Source organism: Chinchilla lanigera, unplaced genomic scaffold, assembly GCF_000276665.1.
Source record: "Chinchilla lanigera isolate Chin_1 unplaced genomic scaffold, ChiLan1.0 scaffold00018, whole genome shotgun sequence".
Lineage (NCBI taxonomy): Eukaryota > Metazoa > Chordata > Mammalia > Rodentia > Chinchillidae > Chinchilla > Chinchilla lanigera.
In genome coordinates, this window is record NW_004955419.1 from 6,721,035 (window position 1) to 6,736,915 (window position 15,881).

Here is a 15,881-nt window from a genome sequence, read left to right on the forward strand (position 1 = left end):
CCAGTTGGGAGGAGAACCAGGTCCCCTGGCTTCCAGCCTAGGGCTCCACACTCTGCCCTGCCTCCCAACCCACTCAGAGGCTCACCTGGAAACGTGATAGCCAGGTGGGCCCCACCCGGCCAGCCGAGCAGCCCAGCGGGATGACTCAGCCATCTGCCCACACTTCTCAGGTGCTTTTCCAGGGGTCAACAAGCAGGGGACTTGGCGGCCACACCCCAGTTTGTCTCTCCTCTCAGAGGGAACTCCTGCCCCTCCTGCATACTCTACTCTTCTACAGAGAGCTACCAGCAGCCTTGAGAGGGAAAGCAACTTTCCTGAAGTCACACAGTAAACAGGCAGCACAGCCGGGGTGGGAGCCAGGCATCTGCGCACCCAGCCCCGGCCTCGCCCTTTCCTGCGGGCCACCCTCACCCAGCCTCCCTCTCAAGGGTGGGTGAGGCTAGAATGAGGTACCCAACATGCACAGGCTCTGCGCCTTATGAGCAAAACCCCGGGACCCTCTTGGAATCCACAGAGGCCACCAGTGGCTGCTTCCACCCCGCAGGCCCCACAGTCCCCTGAGCAGCCAGGACTGGGGTCAGGAGGACCATGGGTGTCCGAGTTGCTGCACCTACCTCTCAGGGCTGCGAACGAGAAGACAGAGGCTCCAGGGGAGGTTCTGCAACCACCTCGGCCAAACCACTGCACAAGGGGAGTCGGCAGCACCTGGAAACAAAGCACCCAGAACCTCAGCGTCATGGGGGTAAAGGGCGCCTCGCCAAACCCACTTGATGTTTCAATTCCTACTTTCACACCTCTCACGATAGAGCACTCACTTCCTACCAAAGCAACTAACAGGTGCTGTTGGAGAGTTTGCACGGTTAAACGAGCTCTTCTTAGGATGCTAAAATCTCTCTCCTATGCCTGCTCCCACTGGTCTTAAGGCTCTGCTCTCTGGGGTCACCCAGAACTGCTCTGTGCCCCTGCTTCCCAGTGGCTGCTTGCAGACTTGAAGACAGGGATCCTGATCCCCTCGAAGACTCAAAAACCTGTGTGTCCCCTTTTTTCCAACTTGAGGGTGTCCAGTCGCTTCATCTCCTCCCTGGCTCCAGACAGACCCTCTCCCTGCGGCCAGCATAAGACCCATAATCAGACAATCAGACCAGCTCTACCTAAGGCAAGGCAAGGAGAGCTCTCACCTCCATCATTCCAGAAATCACGCCTCTATTAATCCAGTCTAAAATTCCCATCCCACCAAAGGCAGCCCTACTGTGACCCCGGATCCAGCCAACCTCAGAGCTGTAGTTCAGGACTCTGGAGTTCTACAAGCTGGCCCCTCACTTAACGACCTACGTAACCCAAGCAAGCGACATCATTTCTCTAAGTCTCAGTTTCCTTCTCTGTTCAAGGGGGACAGGAGTAGAAGCTACTTCACAAGGTTATTAGGAAAAAGATAAAAATGCACGTGTTTACTCTGATTGTTAAAGTGTATCTCCACAATAAAATAAATAAATAAAGTCTATTTCCTATAAACGGTGTCTTTCTCACCCTCTACACTAGCAATTTGGGGACCCAACCGTTTACATGTCACATTCCCACCTCTCCGCCCAAGCAGTGCTCTACTATCGCTCTGTTGCTCTAGCACCCAGCATAGTGGCAGTATCCTGAGCTGAGGATGGGTCTTTCACCCCTGCCAAGCTGGAGGCACCTTGGAGGCAAAGATTCTGGCTGCTGCACCTCTGAGGCTTTGGCCCGGCACTGAACCGGTGAGTGGACAGAGATGCAGGAACAAGGGGCCACCCTACATCAGCCCTCTAGGGACACCCTGAGCTTCACCCCTCTACCCCCCAGAGGACCAGTGATCTCCATACAGGGGCAGCTGAGCAGATGGCTCCTGACCACACTGAAAGATTTCTCCAAGCCCAGGGCAGGGTCCAAGATCCCACACGCAGTGGGGCCCTGTGGGCTCCTGGGATTAAGACACAAAGAAGCCCTGTTCTCATGTGGACAAGACACGGCCTGGATCTGCTGATGGTTTCTGCACTGTGGGGAAGACAGGGGCACAGTGGGGCATGGCACACGGAGCCTGAGTGGATAGAGGCAGGTGCTTATCTAGGCCTTAAAAGCTGGTACTAAATGGCATCTCTCTGGCCTTGCTCAAAGGGTCCTGCAGAAGCTTCTTGGTTCCAAGGGACAGGTCAAACCAGACTTAGGTTTTGTGATTGCTGTAAGGGACAAGTGGCTTTCCACACTCTGTTAATCCTTGCAGTTTTTTGGGTGTGTTTGTTTGTTGGTTTGTTTGTTTTGAGACAGGGTCTCGCTATGCAGTTCAGCCTGGTCTTGAGCTCACTTTGTAGCCCAGGCTGGCCTCGAACTCACAATGATCCTCCTGCCTCAGCCTCCCGAGTGCTGGGATTACAGGTGTGCACCACCACGCCCGGCTTCACACTCTGTTAACTCTGAGTGGGGAGGAACTTGCAAATCCAAACCACACTCGCAAGCAGACTTGATGTTGTGCACGGAGTCCCAAGTGTAGCTGACTTTCCCATCTCAGCAAACACCACCAACATCCTCTTTTCACACAAGGGGCCAGACCAGACGCCAAGGTATCACCCCTCTTGACCCCCGACTGTCACTCTCACCTCCAACCACACCCTCTCAGTTCCCCTCTCATCACCTCTCAAGCGCCCCTCTTCTCCCCACCGCCACCACCACCATCTGGGTCCACCCTTGTCACCTCTCAGCTGGTGGCTTCAGAGGCTCCCTAACTGGTCCTTCCACTTCCCGTCTGCCCGCAGTGCAACCTTCTCAGAGCAGGCTGCGACCCCATCACCCTCTGTGCAGACTCCGCCAAGATCCCCTCAGCCCCCATTCAAAGTCCAAGGTCCTGAACAAACTCTCAGTATTCGCCCTTCATGATCTGCCCTCACGGATCCCTTAGGCCTCAGCTCTCATCAGCTCCCATTTCCCACCTGCACCCTGCTGCCCTGTCCCTGGAGTCCCCTGTGTAATCTTCATGCACGCTTTCCTGAGTGTCCACAGGCCCCAGCTCTCCCAGCCACACTGTGCTGCAATGGTTTTCCACCTCAGCCTCTCCTAGACTAAGGTCTGCTCCTGTATAGCCCAGAACTGGCCCCAGGCTCCGGCCACCACAGCTCCAGATCCACCAAGGGAAGAAACTAGGGAATCATGTGCTTGTACATACACAACACACACACACACACACATACACACACACACTCTCACACACACTCTCCCACACTCCCACAGAGCCTGCTGAGAACACAGATGCTGCCATCTATGGGCAAGAAAAGATCACACGCTTCCCGGTTTTCAACCTGGGCTGGGTGTGGCCAGAGCCCAGCTCATTCCAAGTAGTTCTGTTCTTTATTTTGGACCTTAAGGCTACAGCCACTGAAAAACAAAATCTACAAACCACTGACTCTAGTCCACAGCCCCCAAGCTCCTGCCCGGGGCCAGAAAGAGAGACGTTTTAATCCACCACTGACAGTCCCTGCCTGGCCACTCACGCTGGCCTGTTTGTTGAATTTCATCTCAGAGCACAGGGACAGCAGCTCCTTCTGAGGGACAGCTGCTCACGGATGAGGGGGCGCTTTGCACACACAGCTTGCCACTGGTGAAAATGTGCAAGCCGCCACGGAACCCCATCTGCCTGGGGGTTAAAGGGGAGACTTCTACTCTCAGGGTGGGGTGTGGGAAGTGGGGAGCAGAGTCTTTTTCATTCTACAAGACCACTCCTGACTCACTGGGAGGACTCTGGTGACACTGTAAGGGTTTAATGGCCAACTCGAAGAAGAGCTTTTATCACTTTCTGTGTACCTGCCAGGTAATGACTTGAGAGGTTTCGTGTCTCATCCTAACAATGAGTCGGCCGGGGAGATGTCACTGTGATCCATTTTCAGAGCAAAGACACAGGCCCAGAGAGGTGAAGAAATGTGCTGCAGGTCACACAGCTAAGATGCCTGAGAAGTTCCCATCAAGGCAGCCTGTCTCCTCTGCATCTTTGTCTCACCAAATTTCAAGCTGTAAGATCAGGACTCTTACTTACTAGAGAAGAACAACACAAAGCTTTGGCTGCTCGAGATCAGGGGTCAGCAAACTACCTCTGCAAAGGGACAGTACATATTTTAGGCTTCCCAGGCCACCCACTCTCTGTTACATATTTTTCTTTATTTTTTAATACTCTTAAGAATATAAAAGCTGTTCCTAGGCCAGGCATGGTGGTGCACGCCTATAATCCCAGCTGTCAGGAGGCTGAGGCAGGTGGATCGCTACAAGTTTGAGGCTATCCTAGGCTACAAAGTAAGTTCAAGGCCAGCCTGAACTGCATAGTGAAACCCTGTCTCAAAAAGACAGGACAAAAAAAAAGAAAACCTGTTCCTAGCTCAGTGGCATACTCAGCCCCTTTCTAGCTCAGCCCCTTTGCAGACTGGAGCTTCTCTGGGGGTACAGTTTCCATCCAGACCTATACAGAGAATAAAGGTTTTTGGCCTTAGGCCTTCTGCAGAAATATTTAAGCCAAATGCTAGGCCCTTCAGCTGTATTTCTCTCCCTTCAGATGGCTTTCTACTGAGTCACTCTCCTCACAGGGCCCTATCTCCCTATGCAACTAGGCAGGAAACTATTTCAAGGATTGCTCATGTTCTAGGCACCCATAGCTGTGAACCAAACAGGCAGTCTGACCCAGTGTTGGGAAAAGAAGGAGGCAAATACCATAGGTAGAAAAAACCTCAAGGATAAGACATTAATAAAGATCTGGGCTCTGGGTTGGGGGTAAGCTCAGCAGTACAGCACACGGTAGCATGCATCAGGGCCTGGGTTTGCTCTCCAGTGCCACAAAAAAGAAAAGAAAAGCGAATCTGGGCTTTCAACTGGGTCCTGTTACTGGTTCTTCATCCCTTCGGCCAGGCCCTGCCCCAGCCCCAAGGAACCAGAATCTACCTTTCCACCCAGTGCCGGGGACGTGTATGCAGAGTCTGAGGTGTTCTAGGACAGCCTTTACATCCAGCTGCAGCAGTGTTAACAAACCTTTTCCCAGAGGACCGCAGGGGATTTTTATGGCTGATTTTGATGATTTTCCTGACGTCAAGATGTTAAAGGTTCTGAGCTCACACCCGCACCAGTCACCTCATTGGCACTCCACTCCAGGATGCACAAGGGACAGACCAAGACTGCCACCGGAACTTGTCAACCTGGGGTGGGAGCAGAGGGCCAGCCCCTTTGCAGGAAGTGGGGAGAACCGGGTTGCCAGGGCAAACCAGCAGCATGATCATGGCCAAGCTGAGACTGAATAATAGCTATGGGAACTGTGGGTTAGATGAGTACTTTCGCAGTCTCCCAGGAGGTGTGACAGCCCTCAGAGCACAGTGAGGTGGGCGCGTCAGGAAATTCACTTGCTACCTTAAGCCTGCGTGTCAGGACCAGGAAGGAAAGAGGTAAGCCAGGTTTGGGGACTACCATGAGGTGAGGAGGCGCAGGAGAAGCGTCCTCCACTGAGGCTCTCCACAAACTCGCCGAAGGCTCTGGAGTTCAAGACCAAGTATGGAAGCTGAGGAACAACCTAGCAGGAGCACTGGCAGGATGCTCAAGATGTGTCCATTCTACAGGTGAGGAAACTGAGGACTCATGTGGGGTCAAGAATCTTTCCCTTTAGCTGGCAAACACTGGCATCAGAAAATCTAATGGAGGAACACGTAGACGTGTGTTAATGATTGATCTGGAAGCAATTTCCTCATATACAGTACACTTTCTTTTACAGATGCATTCATTACACAAAGGACTCATTGGGGCTTTCACAGCAAGGCCCCAAGGACAGTTTCCCACATTTATTTTTGCACAAGACCACAGATTCAGATTTAGCAGGCCCAGAGTAGGGAGGATTGCCAGAGAAACTTAAATTTGAATTTCAGAGACACCATAAAATTTTTTGGTAGAAATACGTCCTAAATATCACAGGAAAGATACTAATGGTAAATACTTACTCATTTTTCTAATCTGAAATTCTAATTTAAGTAGCATCTTGGGGTTTTTTTTTTACTTGCTAAATACGGCAACCCCAGGGGCAGAGCTGACATTCCACATTTCTAAAAAGCTCCCAGATGAGGCCCTTGTGCATGTAAAATACCATTTAAATTTATGAAAACTGAATTTTATGTAACCATGAATTCTATGGTATTTTTAAAAGACCACTAAAAAAGCTAGGCAGGCAGCTCCCCCCCTACGAAAGAAAGAAGTCAACCACTGGAATTTGGAAAGAGCTTTACAAGACAGAGTGCCTTGGGGAGCAGGGCGTGGGGACAGGGTGCAGGCCACCCACAGGAGCCTCCGTCTGCATGACCCCTTTAACTAAACTACACTTCTGCCCTGAAGTCCAGGAAGCCAAGAGCAAGTGGCCAGTCCCTCAGTGGCTCCATTAAATGGGAAGAACCTGGTCCCCACCTGCTCACATCCCATGTAGTTTTGAATCAGGTGAGAGAACAGAAACCCCTGGCACCTTAATGATTGCATTTACCAGGCACCAAGTGAGGCCGTTTGCAAACTCCACGAAGTTAATGTTGAAACCCTGACTTTACAGATGAGGAAACCGAAAAATGGGGAGGTGATTTGCTCAAGGTCTTACCGCAACATGCAAAGCAGAAATTGGAAGGAGAACCAAGTTCTCTCTGCTCTTCAACCTGGAATCTTTTAACTCTTTATCCTTTACTGCTACTGAATGGTGCAGGTGCATTTACTGGATGAATGAACGAGGCATGATGTTTTAAGAAAACAGCCTCTGAACCTTTTGATAAGACAGCTGGACTTTTGATAACCAGCTCTTCAAGAATGCTGCCACCTTTGTGATTGGCTGGTAGGAAAAAGGAGCTTTCTGTGCTGCAAGCTGGCAGAATATACTATTTTTGACCCAGGAACCCTATTTTCTAACGATGAAAGGAGAACCCAAAAAATTATGCAAAAGGATGTTCATTGCGTTAGTATTTACAAACAGCCTGTCTAATAATAGAGGACTGTTAAATAAATGTGGCATATACACACCAAAGATGGAATAATAGAGTGACGGAAAGTCAGGTTAGCATACATTGCTTTTGTAATTTTAGAAAGTAGGACTGGGGTATAGTTTAGTGGTAGAGCACTTGCCTAGCATGTGCAAAATCCTAGGTTCTAACCACAGCACTGCAACAATAGAAAAGTAAAACTTTTTTTTTTAACAAATAAAAATGCATCATTTCACCTCTTGAGTCCCCTGATCTATTGGAGAGAAGGTTTAAAATAGAATAAGCATGCATTTATCTACTTGGGTATACTTTAAAAACTACATTTCAAAAGAGTTCTTAATTGTAAAATCATCACGCTGTAATGTTAGGACCGAAAGTCCAAGTAGAAAATTATAAATGCAGTATGACCATAATTGCGGGAATATGATCCCACTGAAATGCACTGAAAATACCAGAAAGAAAATGTACCTTGTTATTACTAGTCACTATCTGGCAGAATTACAGGCAGTTATTTTTTCTATTTTATTTTACTTTCCAAGTTTCCCATCATGAGGAAGGGGAAAGATCTCTAGAAGGAGAAAAAAATATCCCATGTGCCGCCCGCACCACTTAACCACCCCCCCACATTTAACTAGTATTTATGGAGTGCCCACCATGAGCCCAACCCAGCCACGGCCCCTATAGCAGGGACATCAAGGTCTGAGGCCCCACCCTGAAGGCTCACAGACACGGAATATACACCCTCTGCTAGGCAAATAGGCCTGGCCCCGATGGTCTATTTGTTGAGGCTGGAAAGTATCAAGGCTATTTGCTTAACCAGCTCAGCAGAATAAATGAATCCACTCCCATTAGCACGGCCCCCCTGGCTCGAAATCCCTGCAGGACTTCCCTGGTTCAAATCTTTTGTGGACCCACTTGGAGCAATGGGTTTCAAGGGTACTTCCAAGCTCAGGGAGCAACAAAACTGTTTTCATTCCTTAATCGCAGAGGTGTCCAGTGACGCAGAACAACCAAGGGGCCTGGGAAGGACCCTGATAGCCCAGGTGGCTACCAGGGACCATTGGGCAAGGTTGCTTACAGTGTCAGGCCTCAGTTTCCTTATCTATAAAATGGGCTACATAGTGACAACCTTAGGTCTACTCTGAGGCTCAAAAATAAAGTCAATTCGCTTCTCTAGGTAGAGCCTCAGTTTCTGCATCTGTAAAATGCAATTAGTACCTTTTTCCTTCATACGTTTGTTAAAAGATTAAACAAAACCGTGAAAATAAACAGTGAACACTTACAATTAATGTCCCTCATGTAGTGGCCATTGTTATTATTATTGCTTGTAGAACAGGAAATAGGATATATAACGAATCCTAGGCCTCCACTTCTTGTCTGCAAAATGGGGCCATCAATTTAGCCCCAAAGATCAAACTGAAGAACAGCAGTTGAACTGATTGACGTGCAGACTGCTGGGGCACCCTTTGTGCTTTCAGAGAGACAGGTGCCATGCTTGTGTCCTGAGAAAGTCCTCCAACTTGGAGGCCACCAGACCTGGGCCAGCCTGACCCTTCGCTGTCCACCCACGGTGTGGAATGGATGCTGGGACCAGGAGGAAGACACGATTGGCCCGAGTCACCCAGCACTTGGCCCGAGTCACCCACCCATGTCCAGGCTTTCCACTGCCCTGCCTTGCCTACCACACCCACTGCTTTTCTCTGTCCCACCCTCCCATTGCTGGCGCGTTCCCAAGCAGGGCCCGGGCAAGCAGGAGTCCTGCAGGGGGGTGGGGGGAGGGGAAGCCAGCGGGCAGCAGGAACTGGGCCTGCCTGTGGTCTGCAACTTCGAAAACCACATCAGGCTGAAATATGACACACGCTCATTCAGTTGAAAGGGAGGAGATATTTTTACCCAGCATCTCAGAGCTGCCTAAACGTGGGCCTCTTTCTTACCCTCCTCCCCCAAGTGCGTGACTCCTGGGACCTGCTCTTCCAGGCTTCAGTCTGCATGTGTCAGGGAATAACCAGGGAGGAGAGGGGGACCCACTTTTCCTGGCTTTTCCAGACGGGTTTCCATTTGAGCCCATGCTCCAAGTAGGGGAGCAAAGGTAGCAGCAGGGCCAGTCCTGGCTGGGTTCCCATCTCACCAAGTGACTTTGTCTGCCAAATGCTGTGTCCAGGAGCCTGATATTCCTGAAATGGACAAGAGACTGCCTGGGCTGTGTTGGTGGTAAAGAGAAACAGCAGTTTATAGTAACCCTAGGAGGCCCCACCAGGTCTCTCTGCTGCAGTGCTGAGCTCCCCAAGCTCTGTACAGGGACCCCCCACTTCTACCAGCCATGCAAATACGCTCCAGCCAGCTCTTACAGTGCAGCCTGCAGGAAACCTGTGACAGACTGACTCTTTAGTGCAATAATTAAAAGTTACAGCTCTGAAGTCAGGCCTCTGGAATCCTGACTCCATCACGTCTAGCCACACACTGAGGGCCTGTTGTGCAGCGTAAGCCTCAGCTTCCTCATCTGTAAAAGGGGATAACAGTATGTGCCTCAGAGGAACGACTGCAAGGAGTAAATGAGGTAATTAATGTTCCAGTGTTTAGTACTGGTATATTGAAAGGTAGCTGCTACTGCTGTTTCTGCTTCTTCTCCTCCTTCTCTGTCTTTTTTCCTCTTCCTCTTTTTCTTTTCTTCTTCTTCTTCTGCTTCTTGTTATTATTATTATTATTATCATGCAGATAAAAATGCTTCCATTTTACAGATGAGGAAATTGAGGCTAAGAGGTAAGACTTACACAAGATCACCCAGAGCTAAGAGTGTGGCTCCACTCCTAAGCCGGAGCTTCCAACTTCTCCCACAGTGGTCTCTGGTAAACAATTATGCATACTCTGACAGCAGACACAGCTGCAAAAGGTTCTGCAAGAAAACCAGAGGCCAGTGTGACAAACAATGGCCACTTCTGGGGAACGAGGAGTGTTTGAGGGACAAAAGGCACTGCCCTATTTTTCTCTAGTTTTGAATCTTTAACCACTTTTCATTTTAAAACTAATTTTTAAAAATAGCTATACTAAAAATAAGGCAGCAGCTTAATCCAGTAGCTATAATAAACCAGTCTGCTTTGAGATGGAATTTATGGCGGGTTCTGCCTGAGATCTTTGGTGGGTCTCCTGGAATCTGACACCCTGACCCATTTTGGCAGGTGCTGTCCACCCATGGTGTGGAATGGATGCTGGGACCAGCAGGAAGACATGATTGGCCCGAGTCACCCAGCACTTTGTCAGTGGCAAGGCCAGGATCCATGTCCAGGCTTCCCACTGCCCTGCCTTGCCTACCATACCCGCTGCTACACCAACCACCAAATTCACAGAATTGTTATTCCTGCTCTTGCCAAAAATCTCTCAGCCCCTCACTACTTCTAATTAAAGCCCAGGCCCTTAGTTCACAATCCAGTTCCAACTCCTCCATCCCACTTCTTCCACCCTCCACCCGAACCACGTGCATTGCTTGGAAGACTCAGTGCCTTTGCACAAGCTGTCGCTGCTCTCCCATTACCTCTTCCTCTAGGCCCTTTTCTCTGGTAAAGGATGACTCATTTCTGGGGACCGGTGCTCCCAGACAGAATTAGTCACCCCTCTTACAGGCGGCAGGACCTCTCAGCGTGGCACCGTTGTGTCACCCGCTACACATGGGCAGCACCTTGAGCATACAGGGCTTCTGGGCCCCTCACAGGGCAAGCACAGAGCACCGCCCCAGAAGACTGCTGCATCCAGGAAGAAGAGAGGGAAGGAAATGCCATGACAAGCAAACCCTCTGCTTCCCTGGACTCACATGAGTCCATAGCAAGACTATGGAAAATTCTGCTGCAAAGCTCCCTTCCCTGGCTCACAGGGAAACCTCTGATCCTGCTGCAGAACTCACCCAAGTGCCAAACCAAGCTTCTCGGCACTTATAAATAGGGAGGCCCCAGAAAGGAAGTGGAATTTCAAAGAAGCTGGATGGGCCTACCTCTATCCCACCTTTCCTCCTCTGTTCCAAGCCTCTTTCCCTTAACATCCGGCCGAGAAGCACCAACCAGCATCCCCAGGTGCGTGGGGGCGAGGGGGCGGGGGAGTGAATCCCAAGCATCTAAGCAAGAGTCTGAAAGCCTAGCCGTGAGGAGCCACCGGAACGCACGCAGGACCTGGGCCCCAGCCCCGCCTCTGCCCCGCGGTGTGAGTAACAGCCCGTCACACCCTCCAGGCTCTTGAGTTTTCTCCTTGTGGAATGGGGACAGGGTAAGGCTCCAGGGAGCTACGGTCAGGATAAAGTGCACGGCAGCAAGATGTCCTAGTGGCCTGGTCAGAAATGTGGTCCTGGGAGAACAGGACGTGCAGGATTGAGTCCCTCAAAAGACCCGCAGGCCAAACAAAAGCGACTGGCCCCTCCCGCAGGCCCCGCCTCCCACCTAGAAGCCCTCCCCCCCCCGCCCCCCGCAGCAGGGCAGCAGGCATGAATCCTAAAGATCTCTGCTCTGGGGGGCGGGGTAAGGGGCTGCACGTCTGAGCGGAGGAAGAGCTACAAAGAAAGGCATGACTCCCTACCTGCCCCCTGGCCCCAGACTTCCCGGGATTGGGGCACTGGGGGGGCGGGGGCTGTAATAAGGTTGGGGGAGGTGGACCCGAGAAGAGACCGGACCCCAGAGAGAAGGGATTTCCAATCACTGTCTCCCACTCTAGAAGAAGTTTCCATGCGAGTCACAAACACGCACTCCAGAGCCGGGAGGGGGCCACACCCACAGGTAACAGACGCACGCAGATTTCAAAGCAGGGCCAGAACTTTTTAACAGTCCGGAGCCCAGAAAGAGGAAGGAGGAGGAGGGCGGGAGTGGGGCAGGCAAAGGTGCTGCCCAGGAACGAGGGACCCGCTGCACGAAGTCCCCAGCGGAGCCACCTCCCAGACCTGCGGCCGGGTCAGGTACCCCAAGGCCAAGGGCGACCCCGGGCTCGGTTCCCCACCCGCGGGGTCGGACGTGTCGCCGCACAAAGGGCCTGTGGGTGGAGGCCTGGGCCCGCTGCTCTCCTGCCCCACCCCGAACCACACTCCCCGGTCTCCAGCAGGACCCGCAAAGCGAGCGAGGACGCCCTGCTCCAGCGATGCCCCCGCGGCCGGGCCGAGCTCCAGGCGCGCGCGCTCCGACCCGGAGGGGAGGGAGAGAAGGCTCTCGGAGCAGCCCCAGAGCCCCCGCGGCCGGGCCTGGCTGCCCGCCTCCCCTACCTGCTGCAGCGGGGCTGGCGACGGCGGCTGCTGGGTCCAGCTGCGCTCAGCTGGTTCCGGGCCACGGGGCGGGGGCCGAGGGGCGGGGCGCAGGCGGGAGCCGCTCTCGGGGTGGGGCGGGGCCGGGCGGGAGAGGGAGGAGCACCAACCCCTCCCGCAGGCAACCGGGAGCACGGAGACTGGATCCCGGTTAGAGTTCTTCCAGTACGCAGTGTGATGCGTTACCAACCCCTGGCATCCAGCGCCCAGCTTTCCCCAGCAGGAAACTGAGGCCCGGAGCAAGGAGGGGAGATTTGAAGGGTCCCGGGGGAGGGAAGGGGAGTGGAGCAGACCCAGGGGAGCCCCGGAGCCAGGCTGGTGCCATAGAGCTCAGCAGGGTGGGCCTCTTGCAATGCTTAGCTAGAAGCTAAGGAAGCAAGATTCGGCCCAGGAGGAGGACCTTAGCAGGCCAAGCCCTCAGAGGTGAAATGGGCTCCCCGCAAAAGTAAGGGAGATGCGCGGCAGAGGGGAGTAAAAGAGAATCATTCCCAGTGGCATCCGGGATGAAGAACCAGATGCCCAGGTTACCCCCTGGCCAGCAATGGCTCTGGAGTTGGAGGGCTCAGCTGGAACTCTTGACCTTTGCCAGTCCCGTCACTCTGGGCAACCGACTTAACATAGTCAAGTCTGCTTCCTCGGATGGAGAATAGGCAGGATTAACTGCCTCTTCCTGGGGCAGCGGAGACAGCTCTGTGGGAGAAAGACTCAGCACAACGCCAAGCGCCCTGGATTCCCCGTAACCGGACGTCCTCGGCGTGGTGGCACAGAGTGACAAAGGCCGCCATGATCAGAAAGATGAGTGCAAGGAATGTAAGCTTTTATTATCCCAACAGCAGCACTGTGCATTCAAGAAATTGCCTTTTATAATGGAGCAGGGTGCAGGACAGTCTCCCAACAGTCCCGGTACAAACATGTGTTCCCTGGCCCCAATCTGGAGAACTTGTGTACTCTGCGGGGGCCTGGAGCGGAAACCGAGGTGTCCAATCCCAGCCTAGGTGGTGGCGGCAGCCCCGCGTTCAGCCGGAGTAAAGCTGTTTCCAACACAAAGTAAACTGTACCAAAGTCAATAATTGCTGGGTGCCAGGGATGGGAGCAGGAAAGGCTGGTGTTGTTTAAACAGCAGAGAAAGCAAGAGCCCAGAACTGGCTGCCTGGTTTTTTCACTGAGAAGCAGCCAGGGGAGCTGCAGGATCTGGGGCATCCCAGCTGGCCCCTCCTCCGCCCACCTCTTTTTCCCGCCGCAGTGGTCTCAGGAACCATTTCTCCAGTGTCTCACGCCCTGCTCTGGGCTTCCCTGTGTTACCAAGTTTATTCTCACTTCCCTTCGCTGCCTCCCACGGTAGGCATTACTGTGTACATTTTTCAGATGAGCAGGCCAAGCCCAGAAATATTTAAGTAGTTCTCTGGATACACACAAGCGATCCGGCCCTGCCTGGTGCTCCATGCAGGCAGGAGTCCTGGGCCCTTGCCCCTTTGTTCTGTATCCTGTGTCACCCTCTGCCATCCTTCCTATCTTGGAAGACTGCCTTGGTTCCACTTTTTCTAAGAAGTGAGGCAGAGTGCCCACACCAGGACAGGCTCACGCCCACTCTCTGCCACTGGGACTTCTCTAGAAGCTGCCTGTGGGGCTGGTGGAGAGAAAGGCATAACCACAGGCTGTTTGAAATCGAGCTCTTTGATTACAAGCCCCAGATCCCTGTGCCTTGGAATTATCTAAGCTATCATTTCCAACTCCAGCAGCTGCTCTCAGACAAGGGAGGGGAACCTCTGAATCTGTGTTTCCACAGAGCTGGAGAATGTCATATCGGGATGGAGGAAGCACTGGAGAACACCTGGCCCCTCTCCTCATGGTAGAGGTGGGGAAACCAAGGCCAAGAGAACAGAGAGGCTTGTGCCCGTAACACCGTCTCTCTATTTGTTGGCTGGAGAGGTACCTAGGCACAGGCTGTCACCAGAAATGATCATAATGATGATGATGATGATAACTAATTCTTGTGTGGGAGATCCAAGCAAGTTCCTATGCATTAACATGTGTGTTTCACAGCTAGTCAGGCTATATCCCAGCCTGCTCTTTCAGGGTCAGGGCTGCCATCCATAGGTGTGTAGAAGTCCCCTTTGCCTTTGTGTCCTGTCCTTATTCCTGGAACATTCCTTGTCGTTCTTCTAGACTCCTTGGCCCTGAGCATCAGTCAGGCCTATTTGTCCTGGATCCCCACCTCAGGGTGAATATCTTATTGATACAAATCTCCTCTGATGGAACAACATTGACCTATCATTCTTTTGCCAGAAAACTACTTCTGTCACCAAGCGAGGATGGGAGAAAGGAAAGCCATGCATGGGCCATGGAATAGACAACCGAGGGTGCACACTACCCTCTATCCCCCCAAAACTGAGTTGACAGAATTAGGAGTGGACACCTGCGCCAACACGGGTTATCAGAATTTGGAATGGGAGCTTGGCTGTGATAACTCTGGTTACCTAAGTGGGCTTGTGAGGACGGGTGACCTCTGAAAGCCATGGATGCCGTGCTGAGGCAGCCATCTTCCATCATGTCCGTGAGAAAGCCAGTGAGAACCTTGTTAAATGACTAGATGAGTGTGGAGACTCTCACAGAGGAGAAGGCTGGACTGGCCAGGGAAGATGTGTGGGTCAGTTGGGCTCTTATGCTTACATATCTTTCCTGGAGCTAGCTTCGGAAAAGAAGTTATCACGATACATATTGGCTGAGCGTGGAATCCCTTACAGAGGGCTCTAAGAAGCAGAGCACAGAACAGAAGTTTTGGCAAGGAATGACACACTCCTGAGTGCTCTTAGGAGGTCCTGGAATATTGCATGGATCACTAGGACAGGGATGCAGCTGGGTGTCAGAGTCAGACCACAAGTAGCACCAAAGGCATCCCGGGAAGTCCTCTCGCCCCGTCTTTCATCTCTGCCCGGCTCTATTCCTCAGCTTCGTACCACACAAGCTTTTTTTACTGTCCCCAGACAGCATTTACCAGCAGTGAGCTGGAGTTTTTGTTTGTGGTCTGCATCTAACTTGGTCAGATGTCTGCCCTTTATTCAGAGCCACACTGCCCACACCTAACTGTGCCCGAGGTGACCTGTGGGTGGAGGGTGCAGTTCTCTGAGAAAAGACGGGGAGCTGGAGGAGAAAAAGCTCATCAGGCAGAAGGCCTTGCAAGGGTGAAGGAAAATAGAGGTGAGGAAGGGGGCAGAGTCTTCTGCCCAGGCACAGAATAAGCTCAGGTGCAGAGACTGGGGGAAGACAGGCCTGGACTCTGCTTAACGAGTGTGCTTTGTCTCAGAATGTTTACAAGCAGCTGTTAAACGCAGTCTTCAGTAACGATTTATAGAACCTTGTAATTACATACATTATAAGGTAATAAACTCTCAAAACTTATTATTTTCTAATTATTTGACTATACTCCGTTACTCTCTATGCGCTTAAAGTTATTGCAGTTATTTATGTATATGATAAAAATACTATGCGATTGTGTGCTATTGCACATTTCTTCTCAGCTCTGCATTCAATGACCTTATGCTAGTAGCCTGAAATCAGCCGAAGTGGGAATATTTACACCACAGAAATCACAAAACCTCTAACTGAGGGCTTCTGATGCC

At 51.8% G+C, this 15,881-nt stretch overlaps 2 protein-coding genes across 3 annotated transcripts in view; one reads left to right on the top strand and one right to left on the bottom strand.

Annotated features, from left to right (window-relative positions):
* Nucleotides 1-12,327, bottom strand: part of Gsn (gelsolin) — a 51,160-nt gene extending 38,833 nt beyond the window's left edge. For both annotated transcript variants that reach the window (XM_013513255.1, XM_013513254.1), the window contains exons 1-2: nucleotides 12,223-12,327; nucleotides 615-705 (exon numbers count right to left, since the gene is read on the bottom strand). The gene's annotated coding sequence lies outside the window, so the exon portion shown is untranslated. The remainder of the gene's footprint in view (nucleotides 1-614; nucleotides 706-12,222) is intronic.
* Nucleotides 10,911-12,492, top strand: LOC106148278 (translation initiation factor IF-2-like). The gene is made up of 2 exons (XM_013513103.1): nucleotides 10,911-11,053; nucleotides 11,685-12,492. The coding sequence occupies exons 1-2, from the start codon at nucleotides 10,965-10,967 to the stop codon at nucleotides 12,490-12,492; spliced, it is 897 nt and encodes a 298-aa protein (XP_013368557.1). The 5' UTR covers nucleotides 10,911-10,964.
* Nucleotides 12,493-15,881: the final 3,389 nt, after the last annotated feature.

Excerpts from the sequence above, each read along its gene's own strand:
- LOC106148278 (XM_013513103.1), top strand. The coding sequence starts at position 10,965 with ATGGGCCTACCTCTATCCCACCTTTCCTCCTCTGTTCCAAGCCTCTTT. Across the intron at positions 11,054-11,684 it reads GCACCAACCAGCATCCCCAG|AAGAAGTTTCCATGCGAGTC; the intron begins GTGCGTGGGGGC and ends CTCCCACTCTAG.